A 22,852-nucleotide genomic window follows, 5' to 3' on the forward strand; every position below is an offset into this window, starting at 1 on the left:
CTTGCCAATTATGGCACGAAGTGTGTGTGACTACGTCGTCGGAAAGATGTGGGTTTCTGATGCCATCCGACCGTTTGACATGTACTGTGGACAGACTGTAAATCCTGCTCAATGGCCTCCCGAAAACACCCGTTTCTTTTTTTTTTCTCCGCACAGTGGATAGTTTTGTGATGAATGCCAGATTTGAGACCACCGTGGTTAGTGCCGTGTGAAACTGCGGCAAGTGAGGATATTGACAAACTCGGTGATCCAGTCCAACAGTGCTGCTGTGGTACTGTTGTGGCAGCTCTTTTCTCTCTACGGTCCTGGTCAGTGATAATGGAGTCTACCCCCAGTCTCCTTGGCTAGCCTTACAAAACAGCCCCTTGCACATTGTTCCTGCGCTGATACACTTCACTGTCGCTGGTTTCCACTTTCCTCAGGCTGCAGGCAGCAAGCTGGAAAAGCAGTGTGTGTGTGTGTGTGTGTGTGTGTGTGTGTGTGTGTGTGTGTGTGTGTGTGTGTGGATGGGAGTTGAGTGGGAGAGATGGAGAGCAAAGAAAGAATGAGTGGGAGGGAAGGGGAAAGAGGGGAAATGGAGAAAAGTGTTCTAGAGATGAAGAGTCAGTACGGAAGCGAAAGCACATTAGTACGGTGGGAGTGATCTTCAGGAAGGCAGCCCAGGGTCAACATGGCTGTCCCCTTTGCCTGGCTTTTTGTCTCTCCGTGGCTTATGCTGGGCTTCTTGGCTGTGTATCTGTGAAATGATGCCTGAAATCCCACAGCCAACAGACACGGCAGCCTTGTGTTGCTCGCCGCTCACTGATGTCCCCTTCATTGCCAGACATGGTCCTTCATGCCAAGGATCTCTGTCCCCGTCTTCTTCTTCTTCACAGTCCGTGCTCTGCTGGCAGCCCGTTTGGCACATTGCTATGCATTTATTCAATGTATCTTCATCAGCTGCCTGTCATTGTCTCACTAAACGTGGTGTCCCCTTTGGAGATGTTCATTATTAAATTAGCGACGACCTAAGGATTTTTCAGACGGGACTCCGGCACGGTTTGTATTTCATTTAGCAATAGTAAAGTTGTATTGGTGGGAGTGTTGTTTGTTTTTCTCTTGTCAGTCAGTACACCCATTTTTGTCCTGACTAAATTGTCTCTGCAACTATTGGAAGGAAACCTAATGGCTTAAATGATACATGCAGATAAATGTTTTCATTTTTCCTTACCTGCAAAACTGAAGACATCCCCTACATGCTAAATGAAGATTGTAATAATGGTAAACATTATACCCGCTGAACACCAAATTGTTAGCATGCCAGAACGTAGCTCAAAAACACATGTTGTGCCGAAAGAACGACACCGAGCAGGATGCACCTTTTGTCTTGCTTAAAGATGAACAACTGCAATCCCAGTTTTACTTTGCTTTATCTGAGCAAAGGTGTGGTGAATGATCACAAATTGATGAAAGATCACAAGTCGAATGATGTGATGAATATGATCACAAATCCAAAGGTTTAAAATTTGAAAATGTTACGACATAAACTGATGACGGCTGGGTTACAGAGTCATTCTTTCACTGCAGGTCTGGGTTTAAGTCACGTCCCCTTTGGCAGGGCTGTTCTTCCTTAGTGATTCGACTTCTGCATTAAACATGCTTGATATTTATGCTATGAGTATTTCCGGCTCTTATGCATTGGTTATTTTTCATGAAATATCCAAGTTCAACTTTGAATTAGAAAGCAGTATTTACAAAAAAAATGATTATACCTCAAATAGTTGTTCACTTTTACAATTTGAAAATGACTGTTTTCTAAGCCTTATGAGTATTTGCCATCGTTGCAATCAGGGACTTTTTGTGATTGCTGCATCGCCCATGACGTGGGGATGATGGGCCTGAGGCACAGAGCTCAGCCTCAAGTCTTAACAAGCAGATAACACCGTGGGATTTATGCTCTGTCCAAACTACATGCTGGATGATTGGATTCACCCTCCACACCTTTGAAACAGCTGCATATATGCAGACACGTGTAACAATCGTAATCACCACAGATCGGCATTCGCACTTATGTCTGGCCAGCTGTGCGGAGGTGAGAAAGGAGGAAGGCGTTTGAAACACTATTTAATCACAGCTATAACCTGCTTTTCCTTTTGTGAGCAGACTCCGTGCTTCCTTGAAGTCCTCACACTCCCGTTACCCTCCCAACGTTGGTTGTATTCACGTATGTGGCCCGATTAAAGCTCTTAAGACTGCACGGGTGATAACAGACTTCACGTGACCGGCAGCTCTCTCGTGCTCCTTTTTTAGTTGTGCTGCATCAGAGCGGGACACTTTATATCGTCCCGAGTGGAACAGTTTACAGCATCATCATTGTTAATTGTTCATCAAACACCTGCTTGGGGATGTATTGAATTGCTTTCGATTGCTCGTGAAATACCTTCTTGCTCATCATTAAATGTCAAACTCCTGCAGAAACATTTACACAATGCCCATTCCCCTCGGGCTTTGCACGTCCATGGACCACCGTCTCTGTCTGCCTCTCCCCGGGTCCCATCACATTACCATCCCTTGCCCCTCTACCCCATATACCCAGCAGCAGCCGCTCTACCCCATCCCCTCCTCGAGCCCCAGCGGTCTCCCTGTCACTGCGCCCCAGCCCTGGCATCACCATGACTAAACCCCAGATGGTGGTTCTTTCTTTCCCTTCCCCCTGGAGGGTGGAGGCTCTTCACTCTGACTGGGTGCTAGCTGCTGCTGCTAGACCCCTTCTGGGGAGGGGGCTCCAGCGTGATTGCAAAAGAAGATTTAGTCCTATTAGATCTGGTAAATAATTGAGCGCAGACTGCCTGTGAGCATGTCCTTGTTTCTGTTGTCTAGAAAGCAAATGGATTAATAGAGTGGGAATAGGATCAAGGCTTAAGTGTTGCTCCATCATGGTCTTAACTTCAGACAGCGACACCGTCTTCTGGTGCGCTTTAACTGCTGATCACTTAGTGTTGCTAGTCTGGCCGCAGCGAGGGGGGCTTTGATGTGAGGGGCGAGGATGGTTATAGTGAACGTGTAGCAGGATATTACATGAAAAAGTAAATGGAGGGTACATGTTCAGATTTTTCTATACGAGCAGGAGAGTATTTGCCATGAACAATCATCTTCAGGGATCAGTGGTCGGTGGCTTAAATCACTGATAGTATGTTTTCCTTCGACCTCGGGATGCTTTACCTCCTTTTGTCAATTCCAGGGAGGAGATTGGAGCCCACACACACACACACACACACACACACACACACACACACACACACACACACACACACACATCAGCAATGATCCATTCTCATTCCGCATCTCTACTGTTCAGTCATCCCTCGCATCCTTTTTCCTTTCTTTCCCTCTGTCCCACCCACTGACACTTCCCCAGCTCAGCCCTTCTTATAGCCTCACAGACACCAACCTCTTGACACTCTTCTCTCCAGATCAGGCCATACATAATGCCTCAAAACTTTTTCACACCCTGTGAGTGCCGCTCAGAGATCAAGAACCTTTTTGCATGTCTGTTTTAATACCCTGTCTTGCATGCCCTGTGAAGAGGTGGGGTGGGGTGGGGAGGGGTGGGGGCTTTGTAAGAAGCTGCTGCCCCTCCCCCATGTGTGATTGACAAGTGAGAGCAGTAGTACATGCATCAGATGGTTTCACATGGGGAGTGTGTGCTCAGAGGGGGAGGTAGAGGGGCACATACACTGTTTTTTTCCTGCCAGCTCCATTGTTGCAACTCCCCATGGTTCCTTCTCTCTGTCTCCAGTCTAGGGCGGCATCGCCTCGGTTTTTCTTTCTCGCTCTGTGTATTTGCAGCTGGTTGTGAAGCTGAGATGAGAAGTGTGAGAGAAACCAGGTGACGAGAACCGCACCGAACCAGGTCTCATTCAATGGGAGCTCCTGGATAAATGGAGTCGCTGCTTAATATGTACCCGGCCTGTCTAGGGACAGTTTCTGTTGTGTTGTTTTTTTTTTGGGCCGTGTGTGATGCATCGTAGGGAATAAAGATAGAGCTTTATTCTAGTAAATGCCACTGTTTGTTCCTTATAGAAAACATTGGCAAAGAAACAACAATGTAAAAGAGAGAAATAACACAGTAGAATGTTTTGTCAAAAAGTTTTGAGTTGAAATTTCCCCAAAGCAACGCTGAGCTGGTGCCAGCGTACGCAGAGGCGGGGTGTTTATCTTTGAAGTTTCACAGGGTGCAGACTGGCACACTTTTGGCTGACTACATGGATTGCAGGACGCCACAGGCTGAAATAACCATTTCTAGTCGGCACACTCTGACTGTTCTCAACCCCCGTATATCAAGTTACATTGCTTGTTTTCAAAACATTAACAAATGCTAATACAGTATATGCTGGTTATTCGTCACCTGTCGCTATAAGATCTATGACATCGTAGGTTAAAAAAACGACAAAGTGGGAATATAGACTGGAAAACAGCCATGTGTAAAAATTTAAAAAAAATAAAAAACCTGCAACATGTTGAGTTGTTCTTGGCATGTTGCTTCAGTGTCGTGTTGAAATGCAGAAAAGCTGGTTTAGGTGGTAGATAAATGAGTCCGAATGCTTATCATTTACCAGAAGAACAAGTTATCGTCATCATTTTATGGTTCATTGTAGCGATTTCCTGGTAAACAGCAGAGATATGGTACACAATAATCCACCAGAAGTTTGCACTAAAAGCAATGTAATTTGCCAGCACAGCTCTTTAACAGATGATGTTGCATTCTGCCCCATCAAAAGTGGAGCCTGCTCCAGAGTTGTTACCAAATGACCCTGCTTTCTTTCTGCTGGAGCCGTCTGCATTGGCACCCCTGTTGCATCAACAGAGAGGCCTCATTCAAATGAATAAGGGGGCTGGGTTATCTCATGCAGGGGGGTAATGTGGGTGTGAACGTGGCCAACGTGCCCTGGGAGGTATCGCCCTGTTGTTTGGGAATGTCAAGACCTTGACACACCAGGCAGACTTCAAAGAACTAGAGCCAACAAGATCGAGCGCTGTGTCGCCTCACGTCTTCTTTTAATTGTGGCCTATAAACCCATTGCAAGGTCTACTGCTGAGCCGTCAGACAGGCGCAGATAGAGTTTAAAGATGTGTTTGATTTTAAAAAAAAAAGCAAAAAAAACAACATCTGGTGTGAACTAAGCTTTACTTCAAATGTAAATCACATGTTGGTTTTTTTGTTTGGTTTTTCTTCCTCTGAGTTAGCAAGATTAATTTTTATGTTTGTGTGTATGCGCATGTGTATGCGTGTCCACTGGGACGTCAGCTAAAGCAGGAAGCTCAGGTTTATTTGAGGAAGTGGATGATGTGGTTTCCTCAAAGCTGGCAATGGAAGTATCAGAGGCACTGCTGCACTGGGTGGCCTCCCATCTCCTGCGCTTCATGATCCTCACCCACGTAGTCAACGAGCTAGTCTCAAGGCAAAGGGTCTCCATCTGTCTGGAGAGAACTTGACTCTGGAAAAATCTGTCCAATGCCCATCCCGTACTTCCCCCACAGCCCAGCCACCTGTCCCACCTGGCCCTGACATTGACACTGTAAAAAAAAAAAAAAAAAAAAAAAACTCAGAAAGTTGAAACTGACCTGAGAGTTGTCTAGTGTATGAGCTATATTTAGTGTTTGTCACTGTTCCCACATTGTGGTTCAGCTCATCTACAACAACCTGCTCCTTCTGTTGACATATTTTCATATGTCCTTGCCTGGAGGCTGTAATTATTTGAATGTGCCTAAATGGGGGTGAGAAGGCAGGTCCGGTAGACAAAACTTTTGACTCTGCCTCCAACAGGCATTTTGTAAATCAGGCCTGCAGGCAAATCAGACAAGTTCACGTTTTGATGCATCAGTCAGATGCGTCTGGCAACAACTCAAAGATGTTGATGCTTTCCTCTGATGAGATGAACCGTACATCCTGAGGATGCGAGGGCGTTTTCCTGTGGTGTTACGACTCTGTGTGCATGTTTGTCATGTGGCAGGAGGTGGTTACGTGTGGGGGTGGAGGGTGTTGTCAGATGATGGCTCCTGGAGGAACCATGTGTGAGCTAAAAGTGGGAGGAGGGTGGGGGAGGAAGAAATAAAGAAAGAAGCATAGGAAGGGAAGAGAGGAGCCTTTACACAACAAACAGGCCTCCCTTCCCCCGCCAGCGAGCCATGCACTCGTCCTCCAACTGTTGGTGATATAGACCCCGGAGGAGCTGTTAACGGCAGTGGCATGGAAAGTGTCTGCTGTAAAGGTAGCCAGAGAGGCCAACCCCCCCCTTTACTACAGGCTCTGTGGATCTGCTACAACCTTGAAGCTGCTGATACAAATGCTGCTGCATTTCTTATCACAGCCCACTTCCATGTCTCCCTCTTTCTTTCTCTTGCAGCTTGTATAGGCCTGACACACATACAGCATTTTATCTCAAATTTTTTTTTTCTCTCTCTGTAGATATGGATTGGGACACATGATGAACCCATTAGTGTCCACTGAGAAAAGCCCATTCCACTTTTATCTGCAGATGCAGATGCTCTGCTCTACATGGAAGTCTGTTGACTGTTTTTTTTTTTTTTTTTTTTTTTTTTTTTAATATATATATATATATCAGTTTAGCCTTGATGTCTCCTTTCTTTCAAAAAGGCAAGTCCTCTGCTCCTTTCAGTTGATTCATGTCTCATAGCATTTACCACCCTGGTTCACATATCAAAGAGAGACTTTAGTTTTTGTCTCAATGGTATCATTGTAACCTCTTCATACAGCAGATGTGCCCGTAATGCTGATCTATCGAATACACAGTGAACCCATGTTGGACCCATTCTCATGAGACAACTGTGTCTGCCTAATCTCTGGCTGTCTCGTCTGGCATTAACTCAAGTTTGCAGTGTTTCACTATGCATTTCACTGCAAAACCACACAATCACATAGAATTACATTGAAACAGTACTGATTGAAAGTAAAGTTTCACTTCCACATTTCTTATTTCATCTGTATGCATTCTCCTGATCTGGCATGTCTTGCATGTTTCAATTTCGTTCCCTGTTTTACTGACTTCCTTCTTTCTTTCTTTCTTTCTCTCTTTGTGGATTCGGGTAAATTACATTCAGACGTCTGTACCATGACATTATCTCCCGCCCTATTAGTCAACAATGGTCAACAAAGCCAGGCATTCAACCAAACCTCCGATTTGTATTCACAGAAGTTTTGGAGGAGGGTTGTTATTGAGGTTTGTCTGACATTCATTGATCCAGTCAATTACAGCAAGTCACTCCATTATTCTGCGTTAAGAAGGAATTACATGCAAGCAGACTCGAATATTTAAGGTTATTCCTCGTGATGGCTGAGACGAGCCTTTACGTCAAGACTATTTTGTTCTAATTGTTCTCGGGGATTAATAAAGTAACTACCTAACCTAACCTAACCTATATATATTGAGGAACTGAGAACTCTGGGCAGCTATTGGCAGTTGAATAGGAGTAGCTTTCAATTGTCCCCAGTGAAGAAATAAATGGACACTTCCAGCTGTCATGGTTTTTCAGAAATCTCTATTTCTCTCATTCTCAGTGCAATGCTGGAGTCGTGTAGCTGGGGTGCCCAAAAGGAACAAATAAAGTAGTTTTTTTTTTTCATGTTTACCTGCGTGACATATAGAACATACCAGTGGTGCATTACATTATAAGATGTCTGGGAAGAGTAAACGGTGCTTTTCTTTTTTTTTTTTTCTTCTTTTTTTTTTCTTTTTTTTTTAACCTGCAGGCTTTGCTGGAGTTTTGACGGCAGTTTGCTAATCAGGGTCATGTATGAGCAGGCATTCAAAATGATAATGGCAGTAGCAGTGGGAGCAATTTAAGCTCCACAGCAAACGTGTTGTGTACATGACTACGAACAATAGTCGGACTTTAGTGGTATTAATGGTGTGTTTTTGAATGGTTTAATAATGTTTTATTGTTTGTGTGAATCACAGTAGCTACTATCTTCACCGGGGAAATGCAGGCATTTTATTCTGTTAATGTTTAGCGAAGGCACATTCGGTGTGACAGGGCCTTGTGAGAAAGAGAAAAAGGACCAGTGGTACTGCATTGTCACCACAGGTGCTACTTCTTGTACCGCTTGCTGTTCTATGAAATGGATGGACAGATGAGATGGAGACTCAAACAATTCACACTGTGTTGTTTTTAATATATATATGCTCAGTCTAGATTGTGATGTTTTTTTTTTTTCCTTCTTCTTTTCTTTTCTTTTCTTCTCCCCACCTTACCAATAAATATGGTTGGGAGATTGATAGATATTTCTGCACTGTTCTCAGCTGCAGTGAAGGAAACAACTGGCTGGAGTGGAGACATTGTGCTGAGGGAGAGGAGAGATAAGGAAGACAGAGAAAGGAAAAGAGTGGGGTGGAGAGCAGAGCAAGGGTGTTGTCAGGGGAATAATAGAATGCCTTAGAGGCCCTCATGGACACTGGGCGGCAGGGCAGGGGGAGGAAAATGGTGTGGAAGAGAGTAATAAGAGGTTAAGCCAGTAGGAAAAGCAGAGAGAGAAACAGCAGGGGAGCCTGGTGAGAGAAGTGACAAATACCTTCGGGGGGAATTGCTGATTGCGAGCCGGGCCCACAGAGGGGCTGAAGTGATGACACACCTTTTGGCTCAGCCTTCACTCACCCTCCAATCTTTGTCCCAATATGCGAAACAAATAGGCGGGTTTTTTTTCACAGCAGTATCTCCGATAAGTTTACACACTTTAGCTCTATGATTTATAGACTTTATAGCGTATCGCTCATCCAGCTCGCTTATCTTTAAGTCTCATTGATCATTAATGTGAAGCAGTCAAAGTACTGCACCGTGTTTATTCTGCTGAGATACATGTGTGGATGTTTTTGTGTGTTGTTGACTCAGATTGTGAATTGTGTCCATGTAGTGTGTTGTAAATTAGCTGTGTGTGTGCGTGTGTGCGTGTGTGTGTGTGTGTGTGTGTGTGTGTGTGTGTGTTCGTTCTTATCGAGGGGAAAGGTTCCCACAGGACATTTCCAGCTGTAGCAGAGTGTCCCTCGCAGACCTTCATCAAGCCGAGTGTGTTAGCACCGGGCCACAGAGGGATTGGACGAATGGATGGATGGCAGAAGAAAGGACACGCACACCACATTAATTCCCCTTCCCATTGCCAACCCGAGAGGCTGTGTGGCACTTCAAAGTTGGGGAAGGGTGGTGTTAATCCAGGGGCTGCAGCGAGCCCTCTGCTCGCTCTGCTGTACTCAACACTCCACTCTTTCCCCAGCCGTGGCCCCCAGTTCTTTCGAAGTGTGATCAAAGTGCAGTTTGCCTCTGATGGATGGGCACACTGTGGCCCATAGGCTGCCTGACAGGGGACCTGGAAGTGGAGGGGAGGGTGACACAGGATCTTTCTGTATCCTATGCACACGTGCATGTAGACACAGATTCACACAGTATCTTTATACGTGTCTACGTATCAGATCTTGTGGCTGTGACGGAGCTCTGCCGCTGGATGACACGCATACACACATGCCTGCCTTATGCAACTATTAAAGCCTTCAGTCAGTCTCTTTATTGTTTCAGCTCCCTTCTCTTTCCTGGATATTCAGAATCAGAATCACTTTTTTGGCCAAGTATGTTAACACATACTAGGAATTTGACTCCGGGGGGGTAGCTTCGCTCTCAGCGTCCAAAAAAAACAAAACAGAAAGACATAAATAGACATATAAAACATAAATAGACATATTTACAGCATAGAAATGAATGAATATATACATATATACACCTAAACAATGGTGCGATTGTGCCTCACTACTCAGCATTACAGTCTAGGCAGGTTTGCCAACCAGAGTTTCATGATTTGAGCCGAGGGAAAGCTGCACACCACCAGTGTCCTTAAAAGCGTTCTTACTCACATTAGTGTGAAAGTTAACATGTCTGCACTCTTCTCTCTTTGCAGTGTGGGATTTCCACATCACACAATGTGTCTTTTATGGTCTGTGTTGGTCATGTAGCTGTAGAACCAGGTGATTCGTCAAACTTCAGTGTGTGTGCACGAGCAATAATACAGCAGGAGTCTAAATCTAATGCTATATTATTTAAAATGCTCTGTATGAACTTCCCAAACATCAGCAAATCTAAATCCTACATTCACAGTAAATGTAGAAGGGCAGCAGCGTTTCAACAAATACCTTCAGGGTGTGAACCAATGGCACAAGTCTTGACAAGAACTGGATCCTTCTTCCATTTGTGTTGTAATGCAGGTTGGCAGAGGTGCATACACCAATACAACTACTGCAATGTTGCTTAAGTGTTTGCATTTTAGTTTTTACCACTGCAAGATGGAAATTTTGGTTGGTAAATCTCAGATGTCTGGCTACCTCAAGACATAAACTCTCCTTGGATCTCCTGGCACTCGCACGTACATATATTCATGCAGCATATTTCCGAGCATCTAGTCCTCCTGTTTAAGCATTGTTGAATTATTTTTTTTAAATCTACTACGTATCTGTCGTGTGTCATTGTGACAAAGTTGTTCTGTTGGCTTTTAAGTTGTCATTAGTGTGCTCATTAAGGCAATGGACTGTTCCTCCTCTGAGTCATGAGCTGTGAGAGATTTTTTTTTTTTTATCTGCTGTCATCTGACTCACTCACCTGGTGTGTTTGGATAGTAGATTGAGTCAGAAGCAGGTCTGAGCTGCCTTTCATTTTTCCTTCATGTGCGTCTCTTTTCTAACCTCAAGCAGAAACATTTATCTTATCCTGTTTTTCAACTTCTTTCTCAACCGCCTCTCTGTACTCCCCTCCCTCCCCCCTTCTGTTTTTCATTGCGCTGACTTGTCTGCTCCTGGCTTCCGTCATCCTCCATGGCCGGGAGGTGTGTACACTGACCTTTGGAGACCTCTGATCTCAACCAGGTTCTTCTCTCTCTCTCTCTCTCTCTCTCTCTCTCTCTCTCTCTCTCTCTCTCTCTCTCTCCTGAGACATACTGAGAGGAGGAGAGTGAGCGCACAATAATTAAACATGTCTCAATGTCTCCGAGACAATTTTGGACCTTTTTTTTTTTTCTTTCTTCTTGAAGATGGAAGGAGACGATACCAAACATACTAATGCAGTAGTACTTGTGAATGAGACAGGAGGACTGACAGTCTAGATTTGTTGTTAGTGAGAGAGCCAGTAGGATGAGGAGTGGTCAGCTGCAAGCAGTTTGTCCGAGGAGCGACCGGTTGGGCTTCAGCCTGAAGGACTGTCTTTGCAAAAAGGAGACTTTAAGCGAAATGGACACTTGGCTGATAGAACACTACATTTGCATTTCTGCCCTCTCGGCCTCCTTTTTCCCCTCGTCTTTCCCCTCCTGTTCAACTACCGAGGCTTTGGGTATGATAAGGGAGAGCGGTGCATGCTGGGAGGCCGTGTGGGGTGCTGTGTCTTGGTTGGTCAGCAGAGGAGAGGAGGGGGCACGGCTGTGTTGCAGCTCTCGGCCCCTGCTGCCTGCCATCTTTCCTTGGTGCTTTCAGGTCTTTTCGAGTTTGCTCTGCCAGTTACTGCCGCTTCATAAAACCTGAATGGCTGAAACACAATGCCAGGCAGGAGAGAGGTCATGGCTGAACTTGAACCTCGGCTACAGCCCAACAACCACAGGCAAACCAAGACGCCCCAATGAGACAAGTTGCAAATTCCACTCATCCCTCCTGCTGCCTACCTCTGCCAGCTTACTTTACACTGACACCCAACACCTGTAAACATGTGTGCTGAGAACTCCCTGATAGAATGTAAACTATATATATATTTATATATATACCTGTCTTTTCTTATATTGACCAATAAGTGTTTGATGCACCGTAATTACCTGTGTTTGGCTCATATAGCTTTTTCCTTATTTGAAACTTCATTATTGTGCAGATGAACTGTGGCAGCATTTGGTACCATGTAATACCTTTGACCTTTTGTCCGGGTACTTGCAGTGTTTACACGTGCATTGACTCTGTCGTCATTTGTTGTGTCCAGGAGCTGGAGAAAGCCCTTTCAGAACAAGACTTGGACTTCCTTGGAGACCTCATCGCCTGTCTGCTGCAGGGATGCTACCAGCGCACCGACATCACGTAAGTATAGAATAGAAAATAAATCTGGCATATTGGCAAAACCTGCCAAGTCGCATCAGGTCAGTTTGTATGAAGGCACCCACAACACATGGAGAAGATTTTCAGTCATGGTGGAAGAAGATTTGTTATAATGGAAACATAGGTGCAGATAATAAAAAATGAACGTTGACCAAGTGCAAATGACGCTCGTGTATAGTGGTGAAGAGGAGCACAAAGTTCAGAGTATTGGGGTCATTGCCTATTTTCAGTGCAGTAAAGAAATTTCCTAAAGTTTTAGCTCTAAATATAATTTCATGGGTCATAATCCCCAATGTATGTTGTCAGAAAAGTAGCTAAAAGAAGACAACTTGTTGTAATTTGAAGAAATTATTTTCACTTAATGCATGGTTCAAACATTCTTTTCAAATAGGGCTCCCAGTAATTGGATATTTATTTGATAAGATACCAATATGAGGCTTATTTGATACCTTAATTGTGTTTAAAACACCAGCAAAAGTCCTCTTAAACTATTTTGTACTACAAAATCTTTCTGTATTTAACAAGTAAGCTAAACTTTTTATTGTTTTCTAAACCTATGCAACGGTATGGGAACTTTAAACGTTGTCTTACTCTCCAAAACATTCAATTCTTATGTTGAATATAGGGCTGCAGTTAAATTACAATACTCTTACTCTTGGCCTACATGTATTACACACTGCTCACCTCTATCACCAAACGACTGAAATAATTATTTGATGTGATGGTTTTTGGCTTTGTTAGTGCCTAATCAGTGAGGCAATATAGGCAAGAAGATTCACATCTTTCTACTGCTTAAAAGGGCACAAACCAATTTTGGAAAATTCGATTTTGGAAGGTTAAAGTCAAGATCTTAACTTCAAAAGAACTGTAGGAGGAAGTGAAAGCATCTCCCACAATATATATGAAGCATCAAAAGCACAGTGGAAAAGAATGTTAATCTTTTTATTTATATTTGTAGCTGTCAAGATAAACCTATTATTTCCATTAGGCGTGTGCTTACTCACTTACAGCTATAATACACATCGATGAAAGCGGCTCCACGGTGGAGGAATTGGTTCCATAATGGGGACCGACGTCAGTATTGTGGAAGTGGTTTGGTTTCAAAAGATCGGATGTACAACAAACCACAGTGATATATGGGTTTGTACTGAATATTTGAAGGCAAGCTGTTCAGTTTATGCTGACATATAAAACTAATATTTAATTTAGTTGCGGTTGTATGTTCAACTCTTATTTACATTTTGATGGCCACATCACCGACATTTCATTTCCATCTACTTCAAATTAGTCATAGCACCCAGGAAGCTTCCGAGGAAAAGAAATACCCTTTAACAAGCATGTAAAATCATCAAAATGCAACTCTTAGCACTGTGAAATATGATTTAAAGTAAGCAGGGGGGGGAGACTAAAAGATGGATTCACAGCTCCTATCAAAAGCATGTTAAAGCATGAATGTATTGCTTGTTATTGCATCTGAATAAAAGATTCAGGTATTATAATTCACTGAGGAATCAGAACTTACTAACGATATGGTGAGTTAAGGTAGTGAAGGGTGGTTCAGTGAAGTCATGCTCTACTACTGCTGCTGTGACGTATGGAAGCCACTGAAACTTTTCCCTCTGATCAAATGATGGGAGAAAGTGAGTCTGTAGCAGAGGTTGTTATTCAAACCCACAGATGTGTTCAGTCTCTCATGGGGCTTCCCCCCTCTATTCACCGCCTACTCCAGCCCATCATTAGAAAGCAGCATAAAGGTACAGTGAACTGATAAGCATAGAGGCAGGAATGATCCAGTTTTTCCACCCAGGCCGCCGGTAACAGGAGGACAGGCTGCTTTATTGGACTGGACAGGCGCTGGCATCCTGGGGGTGGCTGCTCAGCACTGGCCTTTCACAGAGCTGCCCTTTTCATCCGCACGCGTTAAACGCTCTGCCGGAGCGGGGTAAAAGAGGGAGGGGAGGGAGGACGTTGGAGAAAACGAGCGACAGAAAGGAGGAGAGAGATGGGGTAGCGAGGAGGTGGGAGGTGGGAGGGCGGGGGGTGGGGGGCTGCAGCTGTGTGAAAAGTGCACACTGCTCTTTCAAGATAAGCCATTTTTTTTTTTTTTTTTTTTTTTTCCTGTCCCTCTTTCTCTGTGCCGTTGCATAGATGCTCACCCCTGCCCCAAGCCCTTGTTCTGCTCATCTGAGTTGGAACTGAAAGGTACAGATTAATCGGCTAGACCTGAACCGGAACCAACATTTATTTACCAGTTCCCCACTCATAGCAGAGATACAACCCAACTCCCATTCAAAGAAACAAGCCCCACCTCCCCCCCAGCCCCTCCTCCTCCGTCTCTCCAGCCTCCGTGATAGTTTGAACTTTGCTAAGCTAAGTATCACAAAAGGATTCTAGTCTATATTGAAACATGTTGTGTTGTGTGCAAATGTCACATGTCATTTGCAATTGAATTGGTTGCATTTATCCGTACTGACAGATCTGAGTGAACAAAAGAAACCTTTTGTCCGGATGTTATCATTTGTTAAAATAGAATTTAAACGTAAATTTAAAAAAAAAGAAAAATTAAACCGTCAAATTTAAGAATCTCTGATAAATGAGATTACAAATGTTGCCACCCCAAATCTGACTTATAAAAACTTTAAAAAAAAAAAAAAATCGTTACAGGGAAAGAAATTGAGTTTCTTTGGTGAGGTGAATCAATGTTTGATCCTTCATCTGCGTGGTTGATGGTTCTATTGATAAATAGACAAAAGAATAGCGCAGACAATTACAGACAATGACAGCGAGACTGCTCTGCCGTTTAGCCCCCAGGCGTTCAGCAGTTACCTGGACGACATCATCAGCTACCGGTGGGAACTGGAAGAGGGGAAGCCCAACCCACTCCGAGAGGGGCCCTTTGAGAATCTGCCGCCTCGCACACAGGTGGAACTGCTGCACCGGCTCTGCGACTACCGTCTGGACGCTGCTGATGTCTTTGACCTGCTGAAGGTACACCACTCATGCAAATAAGCTGCTAAAGAATCTGGAAACATGAATTGTCTGTTTGTTGAGTTTGTTTAAAAATGGTTTTGTGCATTTTTACTCAATATTGAGTTTTTTTTTTTTTTTTTTTTTTTTTTTTTTTTTTTTTTTGTGGTTTGAGATCAAAGCCACACAGTTGGGTTTCCACCAACATCAGTGAAGCTATTATTGTTAATTTTACCACACGATGTGCGTTTGTACCATTGTCAGAAAGTTCCTGATTTCAAAAGATGATTTTTTTTTTAATTTTTTTTTTCAGGATTAAAACACTTTTTGCATTACACTAAAGAACACAATTTCAAACTTTATTTTGCCCCACAAGCTAAAATGGCACCACCTGATTGTACCTTTTACCCTGAATTCAAATCAGTTCCTGGAATTTTATTTATCAGGCATAATACATCCTCTGTAACTTAAAAACAGTAACAGAGTGTGAATTGCTTATTCATGAATAAAGCTCTTGTTACACTCATAATATGTACAAACTTACTTCTAAAATGTACAATTGCATTGAGGGGCTCATTTTTCTTTGGTACTGTTTGTGTATACTGAAACAAAAAAACTATGGGATGCAGTGTGCAAAAATACACAAGAAATAGGTACTTTTTGCATTGGACTAAATCTTTGTTAACCAGTGTTATCAAAATTTATATAATTTTGTCGTTGAGTAACTGTAGCTGTTTATTGTCGCCTGAGAGGAATTCGTGAGTAGCTCAGAAATGGTAAATGCACGTACTGTAATAAATTAAGGTGTAATTAATAATAGCTACAGTTTAACCTCCATGCTGTCTTTCCGTTTTTAATTTTCCTCCCTTGTATTTCATTATTTCCAAATTTAAAATAATTTATGAAGGCACTCAGTGAAGTACTGAAAGTGCTTCGTGTCTGTGTGATTCACAGCTGCATGGGCTCAAAGGACTGAATGACTTCATCCACTAATGACAGTTGATTTAAAAAGACATAGATTAAAGAAATGTTATGTCCCCCACCCCTACCTCCTTCAAGGGGCTGGATGCTGACAGCCTGAGGGTGGAACCCCTGGGTCAAGATGGAAATGGAGCCCTCTACTGGTACTTTTACGGCACTCGTATGTACAAAGAAGAGCCAGTAAGGAGGATAGCAGAGAAGCTCAGGTAAATACCAGTGGCTGCTGTGTTTCCTGGTACAATAAGAATGAATTTTGTGTCACTGGTCATGTTTTCTGCAGTTAGCTGGCGCATGTGGAAAGTGTGTAACTGCAGCTGCGGCACTTAGCACTTGTTTACAGGCCTGTTAAAGGTTAATTATCGAGGTTAAGTACACTGGTCTTCCACTGCTAATCACCCTCGTTAAAAGGCTGTAATTTTTAAAAAGTTGTTTTATTCTTGGTGTTTTTTCAACAGTGAGACATCTGAGCTAACATTACCGGAGAAGAAGAAAAGGGGAAGACCACCAAAGAAAAGAAAGTTTGACGATCCTCAGCTGAGGTAAAAAAAAAATTAAAAAAAAAAAAAAGAAGAAAAAAGCTTTGTTTGTTGTCAGTGCCAAAATACAGAGTAATACTGCCATGTGGAGCTGTGCATGTGTTGTGCATGTGTTGCACAGATGTACCGGTTACGTCAAAAGAAAACATGTATTTAACTATCACAGCAGCTGCCATGTCTGTTTGCCATGTGGTCTTTGAGGGTGTAGCTGGTATTTAGGGTTTTAAAAAAAAAAGTTTTAAAAGCTGTAAGGTTCTAGAAAATGATACACGATCAAATTTTTTTTTGCAAACGTTTGTGTTATCGTGTCCTTTGCCCTCAGTCAGTTGTTGACTGACCTGTAGCCTACTGCTGGATCTGAAATCCTAATAAACGATTAAGTAATTCTTTGGCACATACTGTCCAAACATAATCTGACCATGTGTGTAGGTCAGAATTGAGAAGGAAGTAATTTCATTCTCGAAGTGCAGTACCATTAATTTGATATCAGAACTAGTTTTTAATCAGGTTGTTGTTTATAGAAATATCTTGGATTTGTTCATCTCCATAGTTATATTTCCTTTCAGTGAGGTGGAAAGTGAAGTGACAGAAGTGAGGTCAGACAATGGACTGGAGGACGTTCCCCCGAGCACAGGTAAAAGGATGTCATGAATATAAGCATTTTAATCTGTGCATTTGCACTTGAAGCCCTGACCACTTATATTACACTCATTACATTTTCACTCACTTCATTGTGTCTGCACATTTTCCCTCAAACCAATAATCCGATGTCTATCCTCTTTGCCTCTACCAGGCCGTAAGCGAGGCGCTTGGTCCCTCTTGTGTGATACGGAAGACCAGTGGGTCAGTCTGGCAGAGAGCATCAAGGACAAAACCTCCCCACAGGACCGCCACCTCTACCGTGTCATCAGCCAGAACTTCCTGCCTGAGATCAGCAGCATGATTGAGCACAAGGTCAGACACCACAGAGACACTACCATCAGTCTCCATTACTGCAGTCCTTAATGTCTTCTGTGTGTCCTCTGTCTGATGCAGATTCTGGGATATGAAAGTTGTTATACACTGGTTGTCATTTTGAGGGAAATATGACAAAATACCAGCTCATAAAAAGCAAGCAGAGACGGTGTTAACATCTAAAGATGCTCATTTAATTTCATCCCCAGTGCTGGTTTCGTATTCAGTGATTATTTGCCAATGAGTGACCAGTACTGTATTGGCTATCCTCACAAATCTTAGCTGTTCTATTTTTAACTTAATCTTGATCTAATCTCTGGCCTGCAAGTCACCTTATGATGTTCTCCAATCTCTGTTCATCTGCTTTTCGCTCCTGACACAGATCTTACTGTAGTTGTTTTTAGCATCCTAGAGTCTTACCTTTGGCAGCCGGTGCCTGCTTGCCCTTAATTCTAAACACCAGCTTGGTAATGACGTCGGCTCCAGTCCTTTAACTTGAGCCTTAATATAGAGAACTATATCCCGACGCTACTTTTCGTAAAATGGCAGAACAACAATGGCGTGGTTGCCTTGTTCGGACTTGCCCATACCTTGGGTCAGCTTCATTTTTGTATCATATATACCTCAGAACTTGGTGTGAAGTACCTCAGGGAGAGATTATACACATACCTCCTGCCCTGTTCATGTCAAAGCCAACTAGCTGTAGAAATGCAATTTCTTTCGACAGTCATTGATTTCTACAGCTAGTCAAAGCCAATATAGGTCCCTGTTTTTTCCTACCTGTTTGTATAAGGATGGGCGGACGCTGTCTACTCCTATGATATATAACCAGCACTGACTGTTGCTATAGAAACCCTCCGAGCCTTTCTCCATCATCATCAGCAGCAGTGAAGTAAAGAATCCTGCTGGCAGCTTGATGTTGGAAGAGGGGTCCGTCACTAATTGCAAATAGTCCGTGGATGAAAGGGGTCCTGTCCCTCATCAATTTTACCCTCAGCTGCACCAATACGCTCATTTTATATGTCGCTCAAAATGTCTCTCTATATGTAGCATCTGTCCGTTCATAACATCAGTGAAGGTTTTTTGTAGGGGATCTGCACAGAGGTACCGTAGCGACGTTGAGGTAATCAGCTTCCACTTGTGAATGCTTGGCATTCCACTACAGCACTTTAGACTTCAAGAGACAAATCTACGTAATGACTCTCTTCACTTCTTATGCTCCCTATCAAACATGATCACAGTGTGGGAGAAGCTCTGATTAATTTGAATTTGCTCAAAGAACAGACTCAATTAAAGCGAAGCACATTCCCTTAATGTTTCTCTTATGTGCAAATAAATCCTGCAGATGTCACACAGCAGGAGCTCACATTGGAATACACTGCTTATTAATTATATTCATTACATCACCACTGCAGTACTGTATGGATTATGCCCTTGGTTTGCTGTTTAAGACCAGAATTATTGTAGGAAACTAGAAATAAATCATCTGGGCTACATCAAAAATAGTAATCTTTTTTTAGTGTCCAACCAAGATGTTGTAATACTTTAGATCTTTAATAATCCTCCAGTTTACACAAACTCCCTTCGTAAAGTGTTAACTGATGTCTTCAATTTTCTGTTTTTGCTTAAAGTCACTCTTTCTCTCCATACGTTATATGTTAGTGCATAATGTGTGGTCATATTTTATAGAAATATCTCTCTATATGTAGATGTGCTCATTCAAGTGTGCTAAATTCTGTGTATATTCTCTAAAATCTCCCTCCATGTGGCTCAAGCTGCTGTCACCAGCCATTTCATGGGGCACTGACAGCCGGTAGGAGCTCACCTTGAGGCAGGATGGAGCCTCTTGAGTGACAGCTCTGCTGTGCTGCAGGATTCTGTCGACCTCTCTAAGTGGTGACACCGGAGGCACTCTATCTTGTGTGTGCTGGATGGTAGGGGGTGTTTTTAGCGCTGGTGGTGATGTAGGGAGGAACTGTGGAGCCTGGAGACATGTCATTGTTTCCCACTAAGACGAGGCAGAGATTGAGTGGGGCCGCAGAGTTGTGGAGGGCACTATACTGTAGATCAGATGGTGAACATTAGTTTTCTTCTCTCAACCTCTCTCTTTCCTCTCTCGGCCTCTCATTCAGCTTTTCTTTTGCCTCCTCACATAAATACAGGCTTTATATGGGTGCTAATGCATTTTTAGGCCTTGCCCGTTGTTTTATGGTGTCCAGAAGCCTGACTGTGTCACCTCTCAGTGCTGTTAGCTGTGCCAGGCTGGCAGATCTTCAGTCATGCTTCCCAGATCACCCAGAGACCGGATCTGCTTCTAGTTTTCTGTTGGCTGGTGTTTTACTCCTTTACTCTTTGCTATAACTGGATCACAGATGTCATTCATGTGTATTCAAATGTATTGCTGAATATATATATATTTTTTTTATTTTAAATTCCATGCTCAAAAGTGGATTTGTTATTGTTAAATTGGCACTGTATACCTTTACACTACCTCAAGCGAATCATTACTAATGTTTAATGGAGTCATCGGGGCTCAGAGAGTGCCATTTGTTTTTTTGATTTATTTCCTTGACTGTCACCCAGAGGGAGAGGTGGGAGACTGTAGGCAGCAGAGGGGAGAGGGAGACTTTGGGGGAGGGGAGAGCAGAATCAGTGACCTCTCAATACCTCCTCTGCTCCTTCACAACACCCCAGGGCCTGTCAGTGTGTGTGCTGGTTGTCCATCTGCTTTGAGGGCTCAAAGAAGCAATTTGTTTACCATATAAATTTAAGGGCTATCCAGATAGATTGATTATAGATGATGGGAACTGAAAATTAAAGAGTTATTTATGTCTTGTGTTTACAGATGCAAGCTCTCACCAAAAAACAACAACATTTATAGCTTTCAGTTTGCAGCTCCCCTTTTGTTTGCATCTGGATCACGGTTCCATGGATATCTTAGAATATCACAGAACAGGCGTAAGGAGCAGAGCCAAACTTTATTTCTGTCTCTCTTTTTTATTTTTCCTCAGGAGCGGGAGCAGAAACAGAAGTTACTGGATCCAACCCCAGTTCGCATATCACAACGATTCTCTGAAAATCACATTAAACAAGAGGAAGAGGTGTGCTTGTCTGTCTGAGCACATTTTGTTGGATAGCCTTCACATTGCAAGCTGTCCCAAAATGAGTGCAGAGTAAACTAACAATCTTGTGTGTGTGTGTGTGTGTGTGTGTGTGTGTGTGTGCGTGTGCGTGTGTGCATGCGCGTGTGTGTGTGTGCGCATTCAGGACAATCCCAAAGCCCTAACCGAGGAGGAGGAGAAGAAGAAAGATGAAGAGCTGGACAGGCAGGTCCTGCTGGCCGAGCAGCGACGGGAAGAGGAAAGGCTTCTGCAGGAAGAACGACAGAGAGAGAAGATGGAGAAGATCAAAGCAGTGGAGGGTAAGCTGGATGGTTACTTAAAAGGACGGAGCACAAATGGAAAGCTGTTCAGCTTCTGTTTGTACTTTAAAAAAAAAAAAAACTCTACATAATAATCCTGGACCACTTGTTCCTTCAGCAGGCTCATATTCTTATGAACCGGGCGGTATATGTAGAAAGATTACAAAATATAAATGGAGCTTGGTGCTGTAAGTCAAATATTGAGGAGCAGCAGTCATTTCACATTCTTTCATCAGTGACCTGTCAGCAGCAGGTAAGAGGCTTTATCGGAGCAGAATGGATTGTGAAGGGCACCCCACTCACAGCCTTTCACATCTTCATTGCTGTGGTTTCGGCTCTTGACGGCTCTTGCAGTAGCATAGCAGCACTGGAAGCCTTGTGATTTATGTATGGTACACAGAGACTGTGAGAGGGAATGTTCAAGGCCTTTAATCACAGGATCACTTCTCTTTTTCTCCCTCCCTCTGATGTCATCTGTCAAGGGTTAATGAACTGCTGATTGTGCTTCAGTGGAGGAGCCTCATTAATGTATTATAGATGAACAGCAGGACCTGGCCTACACTCTGTGTGGATTGCATATGTGGAATCCTCCCTCAAACATCTTTAATCCACACAGCAGGGGGACTGGCAGGCCTCTCTGCCTTTCATGTTGAAAGATAAAGCAGTGATACTTACGCACTCTCTCCGCTCTGTTCTGCTCTTTTGATCAACTGAGCCTAAGAAAAGATGTTCGACGAATCGTTCTCTCTACTTATCTGAGCCTCTGCTGTTTTTGTTTTCTATTGACTCTCCTGACAGCCTCAGCAGGCAGCAAGTGCAACTTAAACTGTAACTCCATGGCCTGAAAAAGCCATTAAAACATTGTCTGTCCGCAGCCTCGTGAGACTGGTGTTTTCTTATCGTTTGTGCTTCTAATTGACCCGTCGTGTTCGTCCTTTATCTCGCAGAGCGCGCAAAGAGGCGGAAGATGCGAGAGGAAAAGGCGTGGTTGCTGTCTCAAGGAAAAGACCTGCCACCTGAACTCCTAAATCTGGAGCCTTCTTCTCCCGTCCACAGAACACGCAAGAACAAAAATTTGTAAGAGACTGTTCACATTTAGCGTCAGATCTGCTTTCTACTTGAATGATTCAAGTTTGCTTATTAGTAACATTCCCTATGTTTTACATTTCAGCTATGAAATTGACGACGACTACACTGCTCTATACAAAGGTATGTTTACAGACTGTTTACTGAAGCCTGTTGCTTAATCTCATTCTGCAAGCCTTTTGTGATGTCTGATCTGATTTAATCTCTGTTCTTAAGTGCTTGAGGTCCTGAAAGCCCATAAAGATGCTTGGCCTTTCTTAGAGCCTGTCGATGACTCCTATGCCCCCAATTACCATGAGGTCATCCAGGTATGTCTTGTGACATTGGATTTGTGTTTGTATGCGTGTGGTTCACAATGCATTCAATCACAATTATTGTATTGCTTGACGGTTTTTATCGTCTCGATTCAATTTTTCTTCCACTCAGACGCCCATGGACCTGTCCACCATTGAGAGGAAGCTCAATGATGGGGAGTATGTTGCTAACGAGGAGTTTGTTGCCGACGTGAAGCTCATGTTTGAAAACTGCGTCGAGTACAACGGAGAAGACAGTGGTACGTCAACCGTTTTACAAACACAAGACCTGCTCCACCCTGAAAATCCGTCGTTGCCAGTTTAGTCTCATTTCATTCATGTATGTTGTGAGAAAGAAGTACATGTGTGCATTTCTGAAGTGAGGGCCAGGGGGTGAGAGTGGGAGAAGCTGCAAAAGAAAGGGGGCCGGACGAAGTGCTGCGTTGGGGCCGGGGCCAGGGCAGCCTTGACAGTGATTAATGGGGAGTGATTGAGTTGTGCTCCAGTGCTCAG

General features: G+C 43.4%; 1 protein-coding gene across 1 annotated transcript in view; it reads left to right on the plus strand.

Annotated features, from left to right (window-relative positions):
* The window catches only part of cecr2 (CECR2 histone acetyl-lysine reader), a 36,025-nt gene that overhangs the window by 4,140 nt on the left and 9,033 nt on the right, over window positions 1-22,852 (plus strand). Inside the window, exons 2-13 of the mRNA XM_069163091.1 lie at window positions 11,989-12,083; window positions 14,906-15,089; window positions 16,128-16,255; window positions 16,505-16,588; window positions 17,152-17,219; window positions 17,379-17,539; window positions 20,551-20,640; window positions 20,807-20,960; window positions 21,908-22,037; window positions 22,132-22,169; window positions 22,263-22,354; window positions 22,473-22,599. Coding sequence (XP_069019192.1) covers window positions 11,989-12,083; window positions 14,906-15,089; window positions 16,128-16,255; window positions 16,505-16,588; window positions 17,152-17,219; window positions 17,379-17,539; window positions 20,551-20,640; window positions 20,807-20,960; window positions 21,908-22,037; window positions 22,132-22,169; window positions 22,263-22,354; window positions 22,473-22,599 — 1,351 coding nt within the window. The remainder of the gene's footprint in view (window positions 1-11,988; window positions 12,084-14,905; window positions 15,090-16,127; window positions 16,256-16,504; window positions 16,589-17,151; window positions 17,220-17,378; window positions 17,540-20,550; window positions 20,641-20,806; window positions 20,961-21,907; window positions 22,038-22,131; window positions 22,170-22,262; window positions 22,355-22,472; window positions 22,600-22,852) is intronic.

Source organism: Embiotoca jacksoni, unplaced genomic scaffold (genome assembly GCF_022577435.1).
Source record: "Embiotoca jacksoni isolate LCO1_2020_lvr unplaced genomic scaffold, fEmbJac1.0.p SCAF_3, whole genome shotgun sequence".
NCBI classification, from domain to species: Eukaryota; Metazoa; Chordata; class Actinopteri; family Embiotocidae; genus Embiotoca; species Embiotoca jacksoni.